Raw genomic sequence first — 24,626 nt, forward strand, 5'->3', positions numbered from 1 at the left:
GTGACATAAAGCTCACCAATCTATAGTTACTGAAACCCACACTTTTTCTGAAAAAAAATTATTTTCCTGTCTTTAGAGACCTTTAGAAAAGGTGTCTTTTGGAAAAAAAGAAAAGAAAAGAAAAGTTGTCTTTTGGCACCTATCAAGTTTTTTCCCCACCACATTTCCTCAAAAAGAAGAAGCAATTTCCTACACTGGGGTGTCACTTATCTAGGGTAAGAATCTATAACTCAGGGTAGCTAGGTAGCACAGTAGATGAAGCACCAGCCCTGAATTCAAGAGGATCTGAGTTCAAATCCAGCCACAGATACCTGACACTAGCTGTGTGACCCTGGGCAAGTCACTTAACCCTCATTGCCCTGCCCCCCAAAAAAGTATCTATAACTCATTCATAAAAACTAAGATTTCTCTTACTATTTCCTCACCTATCTTACACTTGTATTTCTGATTAATGATGTTCATCCTATTTTGACAGACCTATAAATCACTCTCTTTGACAGAAAAGATGGAAGCAAAATATTTCTGCAGTTCATTAACTTTATGCCATCTGCCCCAAACAATAAACCCATCCTTTCATTAGATGATAGGATCACATATTTAAACCTAGAAGAGACTTTTCCTTATCATTTTTCTTGTTAATATAATAAATTCCTTTTAAATAAAAGGTACTGTGCTAAGTTTAAGTCATTCTATCCAGGATTTTTCTTTTCTGATTATTCTTATAGCTTGTACAATTCATTAATATCCTTCCTTGTCTATGATTTCCAACCTTATCATTCAGCTGAAAATGATCTCTCTGTAGTTATCAATGATTTCTTGTTTGTCAGATCTAAAAGCTTTTTCTCAATTGTTATGCCTTCTTGACCTCTCTGTAGCATTTAATACATTGACCCTCCTCAATGAGCTCTTTGGATTTTCATGGCACTTCTCTCTCCTGGCTTTCTTCCTACCTCTCTCACCACTCCTCTGTCTCCTTTACTGGATCTTCATCCATGTCATGCCCACTAAATGTACGTGTCCCCCAGGGCTCTGTCCTGGGTCATATTCTCTTTTCTCTCTGTTCTATCTCACTTGGCAATTTCATCAGTTCCCATGGATCCCATTATCATTTTTATGCAAATGATTCCCAGATCACTATATCCAATCCTGGTCTCTGGGCTGGTTCCAGTCCCACTTTACCAATTATCTTTCCTTCTAAATCTTCCCCTCTTCTGAACTTCTCCATCACCTAAGATAGAGCACTTCTTTCAGTCACACATGTCCACCACCTCAAGCACACTTGACTCCTCACTCTCACTGAATACACCCACATGTCCAATCAGTTGCCAACTCTTGTCATTTCTACCTTCACAACATCTTTCATCTATGTCCCCTTCTCAATGCTCAGAGCCATCAAGAGAGTTCGGGTCCTTATCACCTCTTCTTTGTACTACTGTAACAGCCTCCTAATTGGTCTCTCTACCATAACTATTTTCTCACTTCTCCTCCACATATGGCCAAAGTGATCTTCTCAAGCACAAGTCTTACTATGGCCCCCACCCACTCCAGAGTTCTTATTATCAATAAGATCAAATGTAAAAATCCCTTCCTAATTTTCCAGTCTTTTTATATTTTACTCTCCTCACATACCCTATGATCCAGTGACACTGACGTCCTAGACGTTCCTCAAACATAGTACTCCATCTCCAGTCTCCACACCTTTGCACTCTCTGTCACTGCCTGCAATGATCTCCCTCTTCACCACCACTTCTGAGTTTCCCTGACCTTCTTCAATGATCAGTTTTAATGCCGCCTTCTGCAGGAGACATTTCCCACTCACCACAGATTTCAGAGCTCTCCCCTCTCAGATTCCTTTGCTTCTACACTATATGTATCTTACATGGACCTATTTATATACACATATTGTCTTCCCCATTAAAATGGAAGCACTTTGAGGAGAAGGATAGTCTTTTGCCTTTCTTTGTATCCCCAAAGCATAGCACAGGACCTGGCTCACAGGAGGCATTTAATAAATGCTTACTGATCAACTGATTGACTTGTTTCAATACTTCAAGGATCTGTGTATTGGTTTGGGTCTTTACCTTTAGAAAACAGTCTTTGGCATTTGCTATAGTTGGAAAATTTATGACTCTATAGCCAATCTGGTGATAAGTCCCTCCAAACTAAGTTAGGCTAGTTCTCAGACAACAAACATAAGATAGTCTATTGCCAATGCCTAAAGCTTTTCTAGTCTGGACTCGATCTGTCAAAGTTTGTCCCTCCACTGGCATAGACTTTGAGAACCCAGGGTCAAATCTGTACCTCATTAAGAAACAAAAAGATGACTTTGTTGGAGTAAAATATATATTGTATACAATTAATATATTCCTAATTAATTTTAAAAGAAAGATTTTTTAATGTTTTCATATTCAAGTATATAATATCTAATTAAAAAACACCAAAGTCTTTCAAGATTTTATAAGATTACTTTTAATGATCAAAAATAATTCTAAGTATTTCACAAGTTGTGAGAAGTAGCAGGTATTAGGATTCATAGGTCTTTGATGTATTCTAATGAAATGCTTTAGAGAAATTAAAAATAAAAATATTGCAGAGAAGTATAAAAAGATTTAGATGAACTGATATAGTGAAGTAAGTGTAACCAAGAATACAATATATACAATGATTATAACATTGTAAATGGAACAAAAAACAAAACAACTGACATTAAAGGCTGCAAAATTATCATCACCAAACTTGGCCCCCCAAAAGAGATAAGAAACGATATCTCTGCCCTCATGCCCTACTTCCTTTGTAGAAATGTGGGTCAAAGGGCATAGGATATTGCATATGACATCAAACTTTCTTGATATTTTGACTAGTTTTAAATTTTTTTTTTCTTTTTTAAAAAAATTCTTTATTGGGGGGGCGGCTAGGTGGCGCAGTGGATAAAGCACCAGCCCTGGATTCAGGAGTTCCTGAGTTCAAATCCTGCCTCAGACACTTGACACTTACTGGCTGTGTGACCCTGGGCAAGTCACTTAACCCCCATTGCCCCACAAAAAAAAAAATTCTTTATTATAAGACTAGCTATCTGGGAGGTAAATAGAGTGGGAATCGAAGGTGATATAAAAATGAAGTACATCAGCTCAAGTTCCCAGTCATTCCTTATTCTCTCAGTTGTTAGTGTTCTCCCTGCATCCCCAAAATTACTTTGGGTTTACTTTGCGTAATTTTACATTTACTTATCTATGTTCACATTGTTTATCCCCAGCAGAAAATAAACTCCTCAAAGACAAGGACTGTTTCTTTTCTACCTTTTAATCTCTAGTATTAAGCATAGTGACTGGCACATAGTAGGGGCTTAATAAATGTCAGAATATAAAAATTGTCAATGGGCACACAATTTGGGCATACTGGAATAATTTAGTACCTTAAAAACTGGTAACTTTTGTCTCTGCTGTTCTATAGAAAGGGCAGCATGAGGATTATATATGACAGTAGTTCCAGAGCTTTCTGCTGTACTTTGTCTCTCTTCTGAGATGCTGATACCTGGGCCTTCTGTGCCTGTAAGATAAATATTTCTTGAAGTCCTGTCATCTTGTGAATAGATAAATACATAAAAATTAAAATATCCATTACATTTTTGTATTATGTTATGTTATATTACCCAATTTCATCTTAGGGAAAGTATCTTGAAAAGTGTATATCAGAATAGGAAAACTATAGCATCAGGAACATGGAAGGTAATAATAATCCCACGGTCTCCACTGTGTTCAGTTCTGGCAACATGAGGATAGAAGGATATAGAGCAACTGTACTGCATCCAAAAAAGGGTAAACGGGAAGATGCTGGAGGGTCTAGAAACTTTCATATGAAAAACAAATGAAGTAACTGAGGCTGTTCAGAATGGAGAATGGACAAGTTGAGGTAGGGAAAGGGGGGGAGGGTTGGGGACAGGGTAACAACATACACATGATATCTGTCTTCAAGGACCTCATAAACTAGCATGTGGAAGAAGGATTAAAATCAATTATTCCAGGGGGCAGCTAGGTGGTGCAGAGGATAAAGCACCAGCCTGGATTCAGGAGGACCTGAGTTCAAAGCCGGCCTCAGACACTTGACATTTACTAGCTGTGTGACCCTGGGCAAGTCACTTAGTTCTCATTGCCCCGCCAAAAAAAAATCAATTATTCCAGAAGTATCTATAGAATGCCTACAATGTATAATGTATTTGACAGAGATGAAACAAAAAAGTCTTTACTTTCATTCAGTTTACCATCTAAAAGAAGTATTCCATGTGACTCTAGAAGGCTAAAGAAGATGGAAATGACAATAAGGTAGATTTTCTGCCAAATATAATAATAATCTTCTACCAATTCTAGCTGTTACATGAGGCAGGATTGAGCTCTCTAACAATGGAAATGCTCAAAATAAGCTTTCGTGTATGTAGAGGATACTATAAGGCCGGAGTTCTTAACCTTTTTGTGTCTACTCCTTTGGCAGTCCGGTGAAACTTATGGACCCCTTCTCAAAATAATGTCTTTAAATGCTTAAAATAAAATACAAAGAGGGGCAGCTAGGTGGCGCAGTAGATAGAGCACTGGCCCTGGATTCAGGAGGACCTGAGTTCAAATATGACCTCAGATCCTTGACACTAGCTGTGGGACCCTGGGCAAGTCACTTAACCCCAATTGCCTCACAAAAGAAAAGAAAAGAAAAGAAAAGACAAAGAAAACCATTTATATTAAAATAGAGTTACAAAAAAAAAAAAAAGGTCACAGACCCTGGGTTAAAAACTGGTTCTAAAAGTCCTATTTTAGCTGGAAAGGTAAAGTTGCAAGTGCTCCATAGTGCCTGCTTCAGACACTTTCATGGCCAGTGGAAAAAACTGTTCCCATTCAGCAGGAGGAAGATTTCACAGGCTTGGGGCAGAAATCCCCCTAACTCACAGATGGGCTTGGAGGCCTGTCAATTACCCTCAACCTGGTTTAGCCCACCTGCTGAGATGGTTTACTGGTGTGTGGTTACTGCACATGCTACAGCTTCTTGGAAGAACAGATGAGAATTGGGTGGCAAGTGGACACCAAAGGTGTCCCAAAAGGGCTTGGAAACCCCTCACACCTGAGGTGCTAGTCCTCCCTGCACACCCCATACACTCCAAAGGTAAAGTAGATAGCTTCTAAGAACCCTTCCAATTTTAGGATTCTATTTTGACACTCAAAGGTCTTTCTCACTTGTTTCTGGATTTATATTTTCTAAAGAACTAAGTTGGATAGAATTCTAACATCAAGCAGGATGTTACTGTACACAAATCAAAATAACACATGGTTAATGCTTTTTAAATTTTAAAGTATTATAGAAATGTCAGTTACTATTAAATAATTTGCCCCACTATCACCTGAGATTTATTTAATTTTACCTTTTTAATCTTTCCATCTTGGCCCCAGCTAGAAAGAACATATTTTCAGTCACTTTTGCTAATCTATCTTTCTCCCAATTTTTTTCTTTTTCCTTTTCTTTCTTTATTCTTTTTTAAAATACTGAGTCTCCCCATCTCACCCATGCTGGAATGGCAGGGACCATTCACTGCCTGATCCCACTACTAATTGGCATGGGAGCTTTGGCCTGCTCCATTTCTTATTTGGACTTTGACAAACTGCTGACTCCATGCTCCCATGGGCTCACCATATTAATACTGAACTTAGTCGGACACCAAAATGGCATAACCCACTGCAGCCCAGAACTCCAGAGCCCAAGAGATCCACCTGCCTCAGCATCCATAGGGGCTGGGATTACAGGAGTATATCACTACCCCTGACTTTTTTCCCCTTAAAAATATTTCTTTTATAGGATGATAGCTTTCTGGGAGGATGGGGGGGGGGCAATATTTAAGCAATATAAAAACAAAAATTTATTTTTAAAAATATTCCCTTTACAACTATTACAGCACCCACTGAATTTCTGCTCTGAACATTCCTTCATTTGAAAAGACTGAAACCTTTTCCTCATGTTTGTGATTTGCTAACACTGCTTCTCAATGACACTACTTCCTCCATCACCAGTTTTTACTCCACCCAAGCTTCCTCTTCCTCACTTACCCCTTTCTTTTCCTATACTTATGTGTACCACTATATTCTCTGTTATGAAATCTTTTATATGACAACTGCCACTTGGTTTTTACCTGATCTCCTCCCTTTAAAAGATTTCCATTCAGCCAAATCAGAAATTCAATAATGTTTTCTACTACTAGTAAATTCTCTGGCCCACTCTATATTTTAAAAGTTCGTTTTCAGCTTTACAAGCACTATTCTTTGCTTAAAGCAATGAAACCCATGCTATTTGTTAATGAAATTACTGAAAACTCAATAAATCTTAAATGTCTCAGTTTTCTTCATCTATAAAATGTGACTAATACTGTTTTGATTCAGTATTCCCCTTTCCTTTTTTTTTCTGCTTACATATATTTTTTCAAAACTGCTACCTATAACCAATAAAATCATTAGTTTCATACACCATAATTTTAAAGTGATTCCATACTTTAAAAATCTAATGAAACAATACACTTCAGAGTATTATTGAACTTCATTTTTTTACAAAAGAGAAAAGAACCAGAAGAAAAATGGGTTAACTTAGCCTGTGAAAATTAACTATGTTTAAGGCTTTTTATAAAAACTCAGAGTAGAACCTACACAAAATGAACATTCTTGCTTCAATTATCTTAGCTTAAAATGATTTTTATGGGCCTGTGTCTCTATGTAAACTCTAAGTACATCTTTCAAAGGAAAAAAAGCATTTATTTACTAGCTAAGATGAGGAGTAGAGAGTAGTGCTAAGCTCACTGAATAGAGCAGCAAATGAGAAGGGAGTCTGAATCTTAATCTTCTATATTTATAAAGGACAAAAAAATGGAGTGTACAAACTTTCCATTTACTTAGAAAGGTCACACCCTGCAGAAGTAATGAATTCATATGTTATTTAAAGCAGGAAGAATTAATAGTATACTAGAAAACAGGAAAAAAATCTGATTGAATCTTACATACAACAAAAGTAATGTTCTTTTCCCTCTTTTTGTATTGATTCCTTAAAAATCCAAATAGTTCAAATAATACAAAAACTAATTCGGAAATATTTCTAAGCCTAAACCTTCTCAAGTTGTTGGTTTTTTATTTTCTTATTCTTATTTCTATTACCTTATTCTTAGAGTAGCTAGTAATTGTTCCTCAATAATAACTGGTGATTGAATGACTACAGTTACAGCTTGCAAAAAAAAATAGTTTATGAATGTTTGCTTGTAGATAAATGCTAAACTGCAATGAATAAAAATCCAGTCCTGAACTGTGGAGTTAAAAATATATGATTTCAGGGTAACTAAGGGAGAAAATGTGCCAAGATGGTGTGAATACAGGTTGGGGAGACATTCCAAAATATGACAAGATTAAAATACTGCAGCAATATGGTACTGTTTTAGGTGAGCAAAACAAAAGTCAGATCTGATTCTTTAAATATCCATCATTAACTCAGGCTTCTACTAATTTACATCCAGGTTTCACATTTTGACCAGTCATTATCTTCCTGGAAAAAAGGATGTAGGGGATAAATACATATCCCATTTGTTAAGGATACTTGTTAGATTGGTAGTTTTGTTCTAATTATTACTGCTCAATTCTTGCTACTTGTTAATTGCTGGCAACTTATTGTTAATTGCTGGCAACTTAAAATGCTGAATCATAAGATTGCATTTGGGGAAAACGACAGTCGACATATTATTTGCAGAAAATAATTATGTCTGGGTCATGACAATCCCAAAGGACTCAGGATGAAAAACCCTCCACCTCCAAGGAGAGAACTCTTGAGTGCGGACTGATGCATTTTTTCCCCTCTTCTTCTCTTCCTTCTTCGAAACATGGCTAATATAGAAATGTTTTGCATGACTTCACAGGTATAATAAGTATTCTATTATTTGCTTGCCCCTCAATTAGTGGAGGAAGAGAATTTGGAACTCAAAGTTTTTTAAATGAAATGTCAAAAAAAAAAATCAACAGTGATGAAACTGGAATTAAAAAACAATGCCTATTGGTTCCCGAGGATACAGACAGCATCCCATACCTCCACGCTGTTCCAAGCTAACATAGTAGCACTTCCCCGTCCCATTTTCCCTGCAATGCTCTGCCTCAACAGGCAGGTTGCAGCGAGTGTGAGCGCCTCTCGGTCCTGTAAACAGACCCTGACGCTAAGGATCGGGAAGTGACCCAAGAAAGCACAAAGTGACCAGAAAAGAAGGGAAGAGGAAAGGCGCGATGGAGAAAAAGCCCAACTTTGTGACAGATATTTATGAAACTGCACCAAACACTTGGAGGACTCCCCGGGTGCCCGAGCGGGGCGAGGAGGGAAGCCCGCCCTCGGGAATGGGAAAGAGCGCCCGGTGGAGAAGCCAGAGACGTGGGTTCAAGTCCAGGGGTCCACCAATGTCTTAGCCGTGCGACCCCGAGCAAGCCAATTCCCCACTCTGAGCCTCAGTTTCTTCGTCTGTACAATGGGAATGAGTCCATCCGCCCTGACGACCTTGTCGTGAGAAAAGCGCTTTGTAAAACCTTAAAGCGCTAGCGGAATGGAGACAGTGATCACTCTAGCGGCCCAGCTTCCCCCGAAGGGCAGCGGGGACTGGTAGGGGGGAGGGGAAGGGGTCCTCGATTCCGGCCGCGGCCAAAGAACCGGGTACGAGAGCGACGAGGCAGAGGCTGCGAGAAGCGAAAGCAGACCTCGAGGTCCAGGAACTGCCCCCACTCCGGCGTGATCCAGAAGAAGCTCCCCGTACCCAGGGCCCTCGAGCCAGGCCAGCCCACCCCGCACCCCCGAAGCCCGCGACCCTTCAGGGCCTTACCAGGTTTCCAAAACTTCACGGGTCCCATGGGCGCGGCCATGTTGGGGTGAAAGGTTACGGCGAGGGCTCCGCCCCCGGCCGCGGAGGAGCCCGAGAGCGAGCGAGGAGAGGGGGGCGGGGCGGTAGAAGCAACGGGCGCTGCCGCGGGCTCTGCCTCGGCCGCCGAGAAGCCTGGCAGTAGCCCCTTCCCACTCCCGCTCCCCTACACTAAGGGCCTACGGCGGCCGGCGGCGTCTGGGGACTGGGACGTTCTCCGGGCCTGGCGCTAAGCACCGCCCCCTGCCCCGCCTCACGTGACTTCTCAATTAGCTGGAGAGGGCTGAAACCAACGGACTCTCAGCAGTTAGAGCTGTGTTAGAACCCTGACCCAACTTTAGAACCGTGGCTCCCTCGACCACCTGGCCCGACAGAAAGAACACCGTCCAAAAAATGAGAAATTATAAAAGACAAGCGTGGCTCGAAAGAGAAGATGCTCCCATCCTTGGCAGAGGTGGGAGGTCGGTCTAACTTTTATTAAGCGCGTGCTGGTTGGCAGAAGCCGTGCTAAGTTCTGTGGGCTGCTGAGAAGGCAAAAGGCTTGTTCCTGCTCTCTGTAGTGGGGGAGATCCCCAAGTGTTCTAGATTCCGCCTATTTTCAGACCTTTTCCATGGATTGATCACTTAGGCTAATTTATTCCTCTTTTTTGTCTTTAAAAAATATGATTTGTAATATGGGACGGCTCTCTGGAAGGAGAAAGGTGAGGGACGGTGGGGAAAAGTCTATCAATAAAAACTAATTTAAACAACAGGGATTCTGTGGAAAATTAGGAGCAGAGCAGTCAAATATCCCATTCAGCTCAATTAAGTTCTTACTATATGCCAGGCACTGAGGATACAAAATGAAACGACCCCTGCCCTCACCTCAAGGAATTTACATTCATGTACTCATGGATAAATACATGCAAAATATATGACAAAATAAATACAGGGTTTGGGGAGAAGATCAAGAGAGGCCTTTTTGAGGAAGTGGTGCTTTAGCTGGGCTGTGAAGGAAAATTAGGGTATAAAAGTTCTGATGGGAGGTTCCCTTCCAGGCCTAAGAGACAATCTGTCAAAGGAAAGCTAGATATAGAACGTTAGGTACAAAGAGCAGTCAATGGAGATTTATTAAGCAATTATGTGCTAGGCACTAGAGATGGAAGAAAAGACACAATAAAAAGCAAAAGCCACAGTCCAGGACCTTATGGGAACTTGTCTTCTAATCAGAAAGACAACATGTAAATAGCTGTGGATATACAAAACATTTAGAAGGTAAATCGGAGGTAACAGAGTGGGAAGAAAAGAATGGGAAGGGGAGGAATGGACAACAATTCATAAATATGCAAACTTCTGTTTGGATTGTTAAGATTGTAAACTCTTTGCACTTACTTAGGGTTCCACATGCATGTTCCTGTCTCTTGTAACAAACCTAATTTTTCACTGAGGTTGTAATCGCCTGTTGAGAAACATCAGTTTCATTTTGGAAATGATTTTGTGATAGCCAAAGAATATTCTGGCGGGGCTATCCAGCAAGCAGATGGCAATATAAGAGGCCTGGCATTTGAGCCCTTCATAACCTGACTATTCCAGGGTTATTATATATTACTTCATATACGCTCCAGCCTAACCAAACTAGCCTTTATGCTATTCCTCACAACACTACATTCCATCTCTTGTTTCTGTGCCTTTGCATAAAATAACCACTGTGAGCAGCATATGCTCCCTCTCCCACCTTCACCTTTTAGAAAATCTAGTTTCCTTTAATTACCTCCATGAGGATTTTCCAGATCCCTCCAGATATTAGTGTTTATCCTTCAAAATTGCCTTGCATTCATTCATTCATTCATTCATTCATTCATCTATTTATTTATTTGTTTATTATTTGCAGGGCAATGAGGGTTAAGGGACTCTCCCAGAGTCACACAGCTAGTAAGTGTCAAATGTCTGAGGTCATATTTGAATCCAGGGCAGGTGGTTTATCCACTGTGCCACCTAGCTTCCCCCCTTGTACTTATTTTTATGTATTTCCATATGTACACATCTCCCTTGGTAGAACATGTTACCCTTGAAAGCAGGAAATGTTTCATTTTTAGTCTTGTATCCCAAGCCTCTAGTACAGTGTCTGACATATAGTAGGCACTAAGTAAATATTTATTGACTTATTGGAGCTCAGAAGACAGATGAGTGCTGGGTGTATAGATTTGAGAGTCATCTCAAAAGATGATACTGTAATTGACCCAAAGGAAGGCTAATGAGATCAACAAAGGAAAGGGTGTAGAAAGAGAAGAGTTTCCAGAACAAAGTCTTGGGGAACAGGAAGATGGCGATTTAGTAAAGGAGATTTGAGAAAGAACAATGGTCAGATAGTTGGAGAAACATGAGGAAACAAGTGTCATATAAACCATAGCTTCTTCATCCATATTGGTTGTGAGGGGAAAGTATAAAAAAGAATTATCATAGTTATTATCAATTCTTGTTTAAAGGCTTCATTCAGTAGAAAAGCCTTTAATAAGCAAGAGTATCAAAATACTCCATGCAAAAGCAAATCCAACATATGAAATTCTGGATAGACAACAAAAATAGGAGTTTTTAAATTCATTTTGTAAAGAATGTACCATTCGATTCCTTTAATTAGTAACTTCCCACTGCAGAACAATTAAAATAGCATTTAATATTTCAAAGTTAATTGATACGCAACTTATCAGATAATATATCTTACATAAAACAAAATGTACATCTACCTTTAATTGCAGAGATTCTTTGATATGGCAAAAGAAATCAGTTTTTTAGTAGAAAAAGTATTGTTATAGGAATCAGGAGATTCATACTCCAGTTCACTCTTGTACTACTTAACCAGGAATGTGAACTTGGGCATATCACTCGTCATCTCTAAACCCAAGCACACTCATTTATAAAATGGGACTATCTGCCTTTACTACTTCAAAGGATTGCTTTGAGAAAATAGATTTGAAAGCTGTGTGGATAAAGTGAACTTTGTATTCGGAAACACACTGCTAAAATGAAGAGGTGTCACATATAAAAATAACAGACTTATATAGCCTTTTAAGCTTTGCAAAGCACTTTATATATATCATATATTATCTCATGTGATCCTCCCAATCCTATAGGTATGATTTATGTCCCCATTACACAGATAGCAAAATTGAGACCCAGCAAGGTTAAGTGACCTGCCTGTGGACAGATAGCCAGTATCAGAGGTAAAATTTGAACCCAGATCTTTCCTGAATCTGGTACTCTTTCCATTATACTCTGTTGTCTCAAAACATATGAAAAATCACTTAGTATTAGGAATATTTGGGGGGCATCTAGGTGGCACAGTGGATAAAGCACTGGCCCTGGATTCAGGAGGACCTGAGTTCAAATCTGACCTCAGACACTTGAGACTTACTAGCTGTGTGATCCTGGGCAAGTCACTTAATCCTCATTGCCCTGCAAAAAAAAAAAAATATCTTGGTGAGACAACATATTAAATGAGGATGGGGGCAGCTAGATGGCACAGTGGATAAAGTACTGGCCCTGGATTCAGGAGGCCTTGATTCCAAATTTGGCCTCAGACACTTGACACTCACTAGCTGTGTGACCCTGGGTAAGGGACTTAACCCTCATTGCCTCACCAAAAAAATGAGGATAGGATTGAGATATGAGAACCTCTTAGTTTTAGAAATCAAAGTTCCTTAGAGCTGGAAAAGACCATAAAAATTATCTGGTCCAACACTATTTTATCAATACAAAGTCACATAACTAGATAGAATAAAGTTAAGTACCTGAGCCTCCTGACTTCCAATTAAGTACTTGTTCTTCACCATGCCCTATTACCTCACAAAAACTCTTTTTAACTTTTTATTTCCTTCTAAATATACTTGCCTGACATGTCCCACCCCAGCCTTGACCAGAGGATAAGATAATGGTTAAAGTGGTGAGACAACTCAAAACTATTTTACATGGTTTGAAGAAACTAGAAAGTTGAATGTTTACACTGAAAAAATGACCGAAAGAACTAAGGATGTTCAAGCCTATAAAAAGACCTACCATGGGCCTGGCACTGTGTTAGGAGCTGGGGATATAAAGATGAAAAAATTAAATATCCTTCCTTCAGAAATTGCAATGATAGCAGGGTGTTTTTTTTTGGTTTTGGTTTTTGTGGGGCAATGAGGGTTAAGTGACTTGCCCAGGGTCAAACAGCTAGTCAGTGTGAAGTGTCTGAGGTCGAATTTGAACTCAGGTCCTTCTGAATCCAGGGCCTGTGCTTTACCACTGCACCATCTAACTGCCCTAATGATAGCAGTTTTCACAAGTTTGAAGGGTTGTCATGAAGAAAACAGAGTTCCTGAAGTGAGATGTTATGACTAAGGCTGGAAAGGTCAGCATGAGACAAATTAAGGAGGTAAGGAGTTATATTATTGACATTGAAAAACCACTGTGAAATCTTTTTGGTCAGGAAAATGACATGGTCAGACTGGAGCCATAGGAAAATTAGCAGGTGTGTGGAGGTCCAAATGAAGAAAGGGGAGAAACTGGAAGCAGGAAGGCCAAATTAGGCCTGCCATATTTACAGGAAGGCCTAATTAGGAAGCTGTTAATAGTAGTCCAGGACAAGGGGCAGCTAGGTGGCACAGTGGATAGAGCGCCGGCCCTAGAGTCAGAAGGACCTGAGTTCAAATCCGGCCTCAGACACTTAACACTTACTAGCTGTGTGACCCTGGGCGAGTCACTTAACCCCAATTGCCTCACTAAAAAAAAAAAAAATAGTAGTCCAGGCCAGAGGTGATGAGGGCCTTGACTTAGGGTAACAACCCTGTAAGAAAAGGGAAGGCTATGAGACATGTTGTGAATGTAACATTGACAAAACTTAGGAGTTATGGAGAGGGATTCAGATACAATGAATCTGAGTGCCTGGAAAGATAGTTTTACCTTGAACCACCATAGGAAAATTAAGTAGCAAAAGAAATAGGGAAGTTATTGGGGAAGAGAGGAGATAGCAGGGGAGAAAGATAATGGGTTCTATTTTGCACAATGTCTGATGTAGCAACAAAGGCAAAACTCCCTTTTGGGAGATAATGCTCACCCACCATCCCTACCTCCTTGACCCAGTAAGAAAAATATATGCAGGTGAAATACTTCTCTAAAGCTTTCACTTATTTGGCAATAGTCCTGACATTCCTGAGAGGGGCCCATCCTATAAATGATAAGTTTGGCCAAGTCAATGCAAGACTAGGCCAGGTGCCAAGGGACCATCCCATAAATGAAACTATGAACAATAAAAATGGATGCAGGGAGGCAGGTAGGTGGCGAAGTGGATAGAGCACTGGCCTTGGATTCAGGAGGACCTGAGTTCAAATCCCACCTCAGACACTTAACACTTACTAGCTGTGTGACCCTGGGCAAGTCATTAACACCCATTTCCTCACAACAAACAAACAAACAAAAAAATGGATGCAGGGTCTCAAAGTGAAGATCTCAAAGCAAGAAACAAGAAATAATATCTCAACTTCCCATCAAAGTACTAGAAAGTCCAAAGTGGATAACAAGAATTGAGGTTCAGAGGTAGCACCCTAAAGTGAAATACACATAAAAGAAATGGCCAATTAGACATGCACTGCCTCTGTTCGGGTACATGGTACCACACATCAGCATGTAACAATACTCTACTCTTGGTAGCCGTGGCCCAGGGAAATTAATCTGTTGCAGGCCAGTGGCAGACACATTTCAACCATACTATGACCAGTTGTGGAGCATATGTCTTTGTGGGATTGCTAAATTGGAATGCAACCAGGGGCATTAAGTTTGTTCATGAGTTGTTTCCATTCTCAAAAGAGCAAAATATTTTACTAGTGAGTAGTTCTCAAAAGTAGATCAACAATCCTGCTCACCTTGGCACAGCTTGAAAAATGCTTGCCTGTTGCTCAGATCAGAAGATCATAGATTTACAGAGAAAGGGGGCTTTAGAGGTAATTAAGTTCAGCTTTGTAATTTTTCATAAAAGGAAATTGAACTGGGGGCAGCTAGGTGGTGCAGTGGATAAAGCACTGGCCTTGGATTAAGGAAGACCTGAGTTCAAATCCAGCCTCACACACTTGACACTTAACTAGCTGTGTGACCCTGGGCAAGTCACTTAACCCTCATTGCCCTGCAAAAATTTAAAAAACAAAAAACAAAAAACGGAAATTGAACCCCAAAAAGATGCTATGAATGACCCCCAAGACCCAAGTTGTCAAAGTAAAAGTCTAAAATTTTAAGTAGCTTTTCAATATCTTTAGATATACTGAGAGGCAAACTTGTGATGTAGAAAAATACTAATCTTATATCGAAAAGACCTAGAACTTCCCAATTCCAGAATCTGTTAGTTGTGTGACCCTTACCGAGTCAAAATGTTCTCCTAGCTTCAATTTCCTTCCTTTGTAAGGTGGGGATAATACATCTCAGAGTTGTTGTGAGAAAAATGTTTGGTATGCCTTAAGGTGCTATAGAAATATGTATTATTACAATGTCATAATGATAGCCTGGGCAGCTGGGTGGTATAGTGGATAGAATGCTGGGCCTGAAGTCAGGAAAACCCAGTCTTCCCAAGTACAAATCTGGCCTCAGACACTCACCAGATGTGTGACCCTGGGCATGTCACTTAACCCTGCTTGCCTCAGTTTCTTCATCTATAAAATGAGCTGGAAAAGGAAGTGTTTTTGCCAAGAAAACCCCAAATGGGGTCACGAAGTGTCAAAAACGACTGAACAACAAATGATAGCCTGGGAACATCACTGCTACAGGAGGAAAATATCTTAAACTGTGTTAAAATATTTCTCCACAGCCTATTTCTTTTTTTTTTTTAAGTACTAAAAGCACGTGATAACTTAAAATTTTTAATTATTTATGGTCTTGCACTGACTGTGACATTCTCAAGGAAGCACCTTCACCTTATAAGATAACAAGAACCAATCTATCATCTAGCTACATGATAGAATCTCAGAGTTGGTAGGGCTCTATTAATAACCCACCTAGTCCAACCTGAACTTAAGCATTTGACAGGTACAGGAAGAAGCCAAGGACTCTTAACAAGAATCTTCTCTACAATCTCACAAACAAGTAGCAATTCAGCCTCTTCTTTTTTTTTTTGTGAGGCAATTGGGGTTAAGTGACTTGCCCAGGGTCACACAGCCAGTAAGTGTTAAGTGTCTGAGGCTGGATTTGAACTCAGGTACTCCCGACTCCAAGGCTAGTGCTCTATCCACTGCGCCACCTAGCTGCCCCCAATTCAGCCTCTTCTTAAAGACATTAGTAACAGGCCATTTCTTTGTACCTAACTCACTACCTTCTGTCAATTTGAGGGTAGAAGGAAGCAGTAGTCCTCCTTCATCCCAGTTCAATAGGGCCAATGATCAGCCACGGCCTAAGATTCTATTTAGGGATTTAAAAAAATGGATAAAACCACAATAAAGAGACAAAAAATAGATTTTTGGTAAGTGAATATGACATATGGAATTATCCACATAACTCCAAAGTATTAGAATGAAAAGCTAACAGTTCAGTTATCTAGATGTTTGGGGAGCAATCTTCTTTCTCATAGATCAAAACAGGTTTACCTCCCAACATTTAGCCCAGGAGAGAGCTTCAATAACAGTTTGTGGAACTGAATTCTCAGCTCATTCATTCACAGTGTGATACTCTTGAGGACATGATTGAGCTTCAGGAATGGGCTAGTTTGCTTTACTATATTCCACTGTCTCTATAGCAGGGTAAGCCTCCTACAAAAACACATCGTTGATCACAAAGAGAACTTTGTTGCCTTGTGATCTCATTGATGTGGGTATTTCCTACAATGGTGACCACAACCCATCATCAATCCCTGCCTACCTAGTGGGACTCCTATGTCTTTCCATAATTTCTTGACAGAGGGTGTACCTAACGTGCCAGGAGCCTTTTTATAGATCACTTGACGTTTTACAGATGCTAATTGAGCCCAAGAGCTATCCCTCTCTTAAGCCTTATTTTTCCATTGTGACCGAGTAACCTTTTTTTTTCCAGCCATACATCTCTCTGATGAATGTATGAAAAAAAAAAACAAAAAAACCTCACAATGTTCTAATGACAATGGTTCAGTAGCATTATCTTTGTATGTGAAAGACAGTACAATATCACTGTTGTAGAAAGCTTTTGGTACCGGTGAGTCAGGTGAAGGAGGAAGTGAACATTTAAGTCTCTTCCTTCCTTTTATCTATGCAGGGGAAGGAAACTAGACAAAAAAAAAAAAAAAAACAACCAAAAAACAAAATTCCACAGCCATACCAATCATGATTAGTAGGGTGTAGAAACCAGTTGCATTGCCTGCCACTGGAATCTAGGATAATTGTCAGTGTCCTTGGCTTCCCCCTGAACTTGTATGTAAATTGCTCAATCTGTATGTAGTCAGTACACCCATCTGATGAAGTCCTTCCTTCAGTGCCACTAGAGTTCAAGACAGATCTTAATACAGGAAAGCACTGGCCAAGTAAAGAAAAGCAAAAGGGAAAACCTCAGACCCTTGTAAGTTCAGTTTAAGAAACTTAACACACACACACACACACACACACACACACACACACACACACACACACAGAAAGCCAAAGTACAAAGGCTTGCCTAATTTTTCTGGCAGGCTTTTTATTTAAGTAGCTTGCACTTGTACAGTTTTATAGTTTTATAAGCACTTATCTGGAGCATAGTCTTAATCCTCCATTTCATAATGCCAATAAAGATCTTACCCTCATATTTAAATTTTCTTATGATTATGGTAATGATAGCTCTTCAAGATTTGGAACTCTTTACACATGAGATTTTATTTGAACCTCACATAAGCCCTTTTTACAGATGAGGAAATAGAGGCTTGGAGAAGGTAGGTGAATTGCCCAAGGTCATATAACTAGCAAGTGTATGAGGTGGGAATCAAACAAAAGTCCTTCAGCATTCTATCCAGGATTCTGTGCTGCCTCTCCAAGAATCTCTAAGTTCCAGCCTCTGTTAGAATTATCAATTTCTTTCCCCCCAATAGCAAATAAGTTTTATTAATTAGTTATCTAGCTGTTCATTAACTCATGAAATATCCCAACATTAAATATACAGTTGGTTCTTATAAATCTATGCCAAAGTAATCAAACACAAGTTCTATCCACATGAATATTTATTTAATACTAAGAATATACAGTTAAAAAGAAAAAAAATTCATTCTGATCTAAGGAACCGTTTTATTTTGTCTTTTAAATAACAGCATTAGATGTATAATAAGAGCATTGGTGTCTAAAATAGAATACAGTAACATCCATACAAGGAAAATCCCCCAAGTGCATTTCTATGTCTTGCCTGAATCCTGAATATACCAATAACCCCCTAAATAGTAACCCATAAAAAAAAAGTTCCAACAGCAACCAACATAAGAACTGTACAAGTCAACATAAAATAAAGTTATCCACATCATTTAAAAGAACATACTCTACAAAGGATTCAAAGAAAATAGGCTGGCTAAGATTTCATGCTTTACAAGGTAAAGGAAGGCACCTTGGCACATAAGGCATTTGAAATCAGAAACACAGACTTCAGCAGTCTGCAGAAGGAGGCCCCCATGGCAAGACCTGCAGCACTGCTGCCCAGAGCTCATTATGGTATTATGCCCAAAGTCAGCTAACAAGAAGCATCAGTCACCGGTATGAAGGGTACAGTGCAATATCCCGAATGGCAAGTAAACTGTTGCCAACTCCACTAAGTGGTGTTCTGGTGTAACTCCCAGGATTACAGCCCAGGTAGCTCTCAGCCAAGACTGTTCTCCTGGACAGCAAGGTCAGCATGTGGTTAAGCCGGGACCTGATGCCAGCAAAGTGAAACTCTCTCTCTTTATTCAAATTTCGGAAAGAGTCCCTCAAGCACACATCTAGCTTGGGGTTGCCAGAGTATTTCGGATACCCAGGATTCAGAAACTCGGTGGCTCTAGTGGAAGAATGGGAGCCAACAGAGCTTGCCACAGAGCCTTGGGAAGACAAAGAAGAAAAGGACCTCACACTGGAAGACGTAGATGGAGCAGTGGACATTTTAGATGCTGGTGATCCATCTTTCGATCGAGTCCCCTGAGAAAAAGACGGTTCCCCAGCTTCACTCACAGTCTGGGTGGTGATAGACTTGGACAAAACCGTTGTTTTGTGAGCCGGTCACCTGGTGCAACCAAGGTTTGGGTTCCATTACACGCCGTAGGAACACAAGTTTGGGTTCCCACATCACACATGCTTGTCACCAGCATCTTCTCCCATGGCTCTGTTTGAGTGGAGACATCGCTTGCCTTTATGAACTCAAGCTCAGCCTCTTGACCTAGGCAGTCCTCCTCACTAATGGTAGAAGTCTCTAGATCATAGCAGTTGGTTTCCATCTTCTCTTCCCCAGGTGCCTCTGAACCCACATCAACTTTGTTGGGCGTGCTGGAGAGCCTGGCTAGCCGCATCCTCAGGAGGTTTCCCAAAGTGAGCTCCTTAGACAGGGGTTTTCTGTTGATCAGATGGTCAAACTTGTCACTGCTCCTACAGACGGATAGGAGCCTAGGACTGATTGGCTTTGACTGGGCATAGAGGATCCGGAACTCTAAGTCAAAATGTTCAACCACTTGACCTGACAGAATTACCAAGTTGCTGCTATTTAATTTGCCATCAGTCCAGGTAAAACTAAAAACAAACAAACAAAAAACAAAAAAATAAAAATCATTACTTTGAAAAACTTAATTGTACTTATATGATACAAGGCATGATGCCAGCAGATTTGTGCTATTAAAACTGTAGTGGTATCATAACTACCAGAAATGTAAATTAAAATCAGGTTTGGATTACAAACACACAGAAGAAACCAGGTATGAATGTAAAATAATGCCTTTTTTAAAGAGCAAAAGTAAAAGAACTCATATGTCTGAGTGTTTTCCCCTTCAGACTAATAGCCTTAGGTGACCATATGCTTATCACAAGAATGTTTCGAGCACAAGCAACACGAATGGCATTTCTCTTTGGGGATTACATCTTTAGAAACAATTTATAAGACACAAGAAAATCAATTGCATTTTCAATGTGCATCAATTGTACATAATTTTTGGCCTAAAGGTATTATTATTTTTCAATTTTGTCACATGTTTTCATAGGATCATAAGAGCTGAAAGTGACCCTAGAGATTGTGTATCCAACTCCTTTGTTTTACAGATGAGGGAACTGAATCCCAAAGAGGTAAAATAACTTGATAAATAATTATGGGAGATCTGGAATTTAAACTCAATGCTTCTGACTCCTAACTTAACTATAACACATTTCTGGTTGTTTCTAAAACTCCCAAATCTCATGAAGGGCTGAAGTTTCCTCCCAATGCACAGATTTTTTAAAAAAGAACATACCACAGACCATGAAGGCAATTTCCAAAAAGGAATTCTAGAAATACTTTGAGTAATGGGAGCTCTACTGGAAGAAGTATGTAGCACCCCCCAAGTCTTACCCTGTGTGAAAGGACAACACTCATTTATAGTACCATAATATCTAATAATAGTCGAGTAGAAATATGGTCTAAATCGCTGCTGGGACTACGTTTTCATTTGTAAAAATTATATGTAACAACTCCTAAAAATAATTATTGTTTACATACTGATTTATCTTTACCTTTTCATATTCTAATCCTTGGTCTCCTATCCCTCTCTGTTGAGAAGAGCTACTACTGTCAGAACAAACGATGGAGGTGAGAGCCCACACCTTCCCTTCTAGACTAAGGTAAGAAAGGCTATTGATTTTTCTTTTTCAATTTCTTTCCTTCATAGCTGCCCCTAAAAGCTCTCCTCTGGAGTGCTAGTCATTGTACTAGATGTGCTAAATGACTTGAGGGCTGTGGTGTCAAAGTAAATGCTTCTGTTTTACAGATAATGTTGAATTGGAAAAAATCTGCCTAGTTAGAAACTAAGCACAGTTGTTTCTACCATCTCTCCTTCCTCTATTCCCACTTTTCCTCACTCCAAAAGGCTCAACCTAGGCTTCTCCTGAATTCCTCATTACTGAGCACTTCTCAACAATAAGAAACTGGATTCAACTGGGACAAGATTGAGAAAACCAAGGACAAGCAAGAAAGAGCTAACAGCCCAGTTTGTTTTTTTATACAAAGTCTAGGCTTACCTTCTCATTGGTGTTTACAAGTTTGAGGAATTAAGAGCTACTATAGGCAACCAAAGGCCCAGAGGAAAGTGTTGAGAGCACAGACAAACATGGATGCTCAATTTCAGCCTTCCTTGGCCTATCAGAAATGATACTAAAAACTCACTGTGTGATCTTAGGGCCAATCACCACTTCTGTGCCTCAACTTCCCAAACTATAAATAAATATAACTATAAAAATAGTGGGGGAGAGAAGAGTAGAACACAATGTGGTATGGTGTAACTCTGGGGGGTCACAAAGTTTCTACTCACAGAATGCAAGCTCTAGCAAATCATCAAACTAAAAACAATTTGAGTATTAATCTTGTAATGGTCTATGTGTCCTCTGTCCTGGAACCAACCTAATTATGGGAAGATATAGAACCAGAAAGCTGACCATCAGAGAATGATTTTTGGGGGCCACATTAATTCACAACACTCTAAGGTGTGGAAGAGGTACAAATCTGTATTTGTAAAGTTATTAATTACTCTTGACAAAACTGCAGATTTTTTTCTAGAACTTTTTTTTTGGAGGGGGGAGGTGGCTCAGACTCATGATTTCATTGGTGTAGGGGAATTCAGTGAAGAAATTCTTGTCATCAATACAAATTGACCAAGTATTCTCCAATTTACAGTATTAGAAAGTTGCCTTGCATACTAAGAGGTTAAGTGACATGCTCAGAGTCACACAGCCAGTGTGTGCCAGAGGCAAGACTAGAAGCTCAGATCTTCTAGACTCTAAGGCAACTTTCTACATACTACTTTGTGCTGTCTCTCTTTTCTAGAATCAAAGTATTTCATTATTTTCTTTTTTCTTTTTTTTTTTCTAGTGAGGCAATTGGGGTTAAGTGACTTGCCCAGGGTCACACAGCTAGTAATTGTTAAGTGTCTGAGGCCTGATTTGAACTCAGGTACTCCTGACTCCAGGCTGGTGCTCTATCCACTGCGCCACCTAGCCTGCCCTCATATTTCAAATAACTACTATGGGGAAAAAACTAACGTTGCAAAAAATTTTAATTCAGAAGAATTTGTAGTTAATAGTTCAAGAGTTTGACACTTACCCATAAGAGCCAGTTGCTACTCTAATGCCATCAATCAACATGAACTTTTCATGGATCTTCCAACAATCTTAGTGCCTGACCTGCATAGTATGTATTTTCCAGTAATAGTTCGAACTTCATAAGCTGTTTTGGGAGAAAAAAATCTTATGAAACTAGATAAGCTTATTATTATCCAACATACCAATAATATAAGACAAGATTGATTCATAGTCACCAACCAGGCCTACTTGTTGGCAGACAAATGGCTGGTAACTACATACACCCACATGGCATAACTGCCAATCTATGTTTCAGGATCAAATCCAATTTCTCACTTGGTATTGCCTTGTGCCACTCCTCCATCTAGACCAGTGATTGAGTCAGATTCAAATAGAAACAAGACCACTAAACTGTACAGAAGGATCCCTGCAGGCTGCATAGTGACTTGGAAATCCACATATTACCATTATCTATGTTCTATTGTATTTTTATTTATTTTGTTAAATATTTCCCAATTACATTGTAATCTGGTTCCAGTATAATCTGAAGTGTTGTGGACTGCATTCTGGTGTTTGACATCTCAGATCCAGCCCACTCTCTCAACATTCATATTGTCTATTTATAATGCACTCAAAACAAGGTATTTAGAGTTTCTGTATATCTGCTTCATCAGCAGCAGAAAGCCCAAGCCTAAAATTAATTTTGGAACAAATCATGGTAAATATGGAAAAAATTTTAGAAAAGAAAAATAAAGACAAGTAATAGAAAATCATCATTTGGGAGCCCTCTCCAATTCCCCCACACCCCCCCCCCCCAAACTGCAAAGTTAAATTCAACACCATGTCTATTCTTCTGAATCCTATCTACAGTCACAAAAAAATTACCTACAATATAGTTGAAAGCTGTCTACCACTAAGGCATAGCAACATGGAGAGCAGCACCATAATGAAATGGGCAGGGGCAATGTGGTGCAGAATAGGGTTCTTAAGTATATTAGCTAATGCTACACTCATCCTCATGGGCTGCAGTGCTGCCAGCAGCACCTTAAGGAGGGTGCTGGCCCTGCTGTAGGCTGTGGTCTTTCCAACAGCCTCACTGTCTTATTTCAGACTTGATGTCAGTTTTCCTTCCAAACTGTGGGACTGGGATAACCTGCTCGGTTGAATAAGAAGATTGGGAACTTAAGCCTTAATGGTTTGTTCCTTAGTTTCTTTATCATAGCAGGAAGGGGGAGGTGGGGAAGCTCTTGTAAAAATGCTCCCCAAACTCTGCAAACAGAAATATTTAATAAAAAAGCAGATACATTTGGGTCTTAAGTAGTAAACAACAGATGGGAGCCAGAAGCCAACCTTCCTGAATCCTAGGACTTGTGTATTTTAAAACCGTTGCTCTAATTTTACTTTTTGCTGGCAATAAGATCCTTTTTGAGAGGCAACATGGCATACTGAATAAAGATATGGCCTCAGAATAAGGAAGACCTGGGTTTGAGTCTCACCTCTGATATGTACTCTCTGTATGGCTCTGGACAAGTCATAACTTCTCAGTCCCCAAGAAACTCCAAGACTATAAGTTGTAGAACAAGTAACATATCTCCACTGGTGGAGGGAGTTTCCTCACCGGGAGTTTTCTGTATTAAAATCACAGGTCTGGGCCAAGATTCTTTTATGTTAACATAAGATGAATATGCTTATTCTGAAATCTTAAGTTTAAATCTGGCCTCAGATACTTACTGAATGTGTGACTCTAAGCAAGTCATTTCATTTCTGTTTGCCTCAGTTTCTTCAACTGTAAAATGGGGATAATAATAGCATTTACACCCCCCCCCTTCCAGGGTTGTTGTGGGGATAAAATGGCTTAAAATTTGTCAAGTGTTTTACAAACCTTAATTCATGTATTTTTAAAAGCTAGCTATTTTTTTCCCAAGTAAAAGAACCAGTTGTTTATGTCTACAAGTTTTAAATTCAAAATGCATATTAAATTTTAATCATGATCAGAATCAAGAAAAAAAAGTTTCTAATTTCACATGAAATTAGAAGTCTACTCAATGAAGAAATAAATGTGACTAGTTCCAAGGTAGCTTCTAGATACTTTCAAGGTAGCTTTCAGGACAAAAGCTCACTAAAAGATCCACAGTATTAATTAATCTCCTAGATAGGAAGAACCTATAAGTTGACAAAATGAATTAATATAGTCAGTGGAAATCTATTTTCCCTTACCATAGACACTTTGGTACATACCTTTTCCTGTTCAGGATGAACTCTTAGATTCACACACATGTCCAGGAAGTGACGGATCAGAGCCTGGTCCAAAAGGATGTATACGGCCACCCCTTGCTTCCTACATACTTCCTGTAGGTCTCTGAAGATGTCAATATCTGTGAATGACTCCATAACCACAGCAATAACCTATGGCAAGGTAGAAAGATAGGGAACAGAGCTGTTACTTCCCAGCAAGGTAAATGGCATATCTGGTTGTCAAGACTGTGTTCCCGGGGGTGGCTAGGTGGCACAGTGGATAAAGCACC

At 39.6% G+C, this 24,626-nt stretch overlaps 2 protein-coding genes across 2 annotated transcripts in view; both read right to left on the reverse strand.

Annotated features, from left to right (window-relative positions):
* DHX35 (DEAH-box helicase 35) overlaps nt 1-9,078 on the reverse strand; it is a 59,332-nt gene extending 50,254 nt beyond the window's left edge. Inside the window, exons 1-2 of the mRNA XM_043985919.1 lie at nt 8,864-9,078; nt 3,413-3,546 (exon numbers count right to left, since the gene is read on the reverse strand). Of these exons, the coding sequence (XP_043841854.1) occupies nt 3,413-3,546; nt 8,864-8,903 (174 nt within the window). The 5' untranslated portion in view covers nt 8,904-9,078. The remainder of the gene's footprint in view (nt 1-3,412; nt 3,547-8,863) is intronic.
* An 8,683-nt stretch (nt 9,079-17,761) lies between these two features.
* FAM83D (family with sequence similarity 83 member D) overlaps nt 17,762-24,626 on the reverse strand; it is a 28,579-nt gene continuing 21,714 nt past the window's right edge. The window contains 5 exon segments of the mRNA XM_043987101.1: nt 17,762-19,079; nt 19,082-19,572; nt 22,124-22,181; nt 22,184-22,246; nt 24,336-24,507. Coding sequence (XP_043843036.1) covers nt 18,565-19,079; nt 19,082-19,572; nt 22,124-22,181; nt 22,184-22,246; nt 24,336-24,507 — 1,299 coding nt within the window. The 3' untranslated portion in view covers nt 17,762-18,564.

Source organism: Dromiciops gliroides, chromosome 2 (assembly GCF_019393635.1).
Source record: "Dromiciops gliroides isolate mDroGli1 chromosome 2, mDroGli1.pri, whole genome shotgun sequence".
NCBI classification, from domain to species: Eukaryota; Metazoa; Chordata; class Mammalia; order Microbiotheria; family Microbiotheriidae; genus Dromiciops; species Dromiciops gliroides.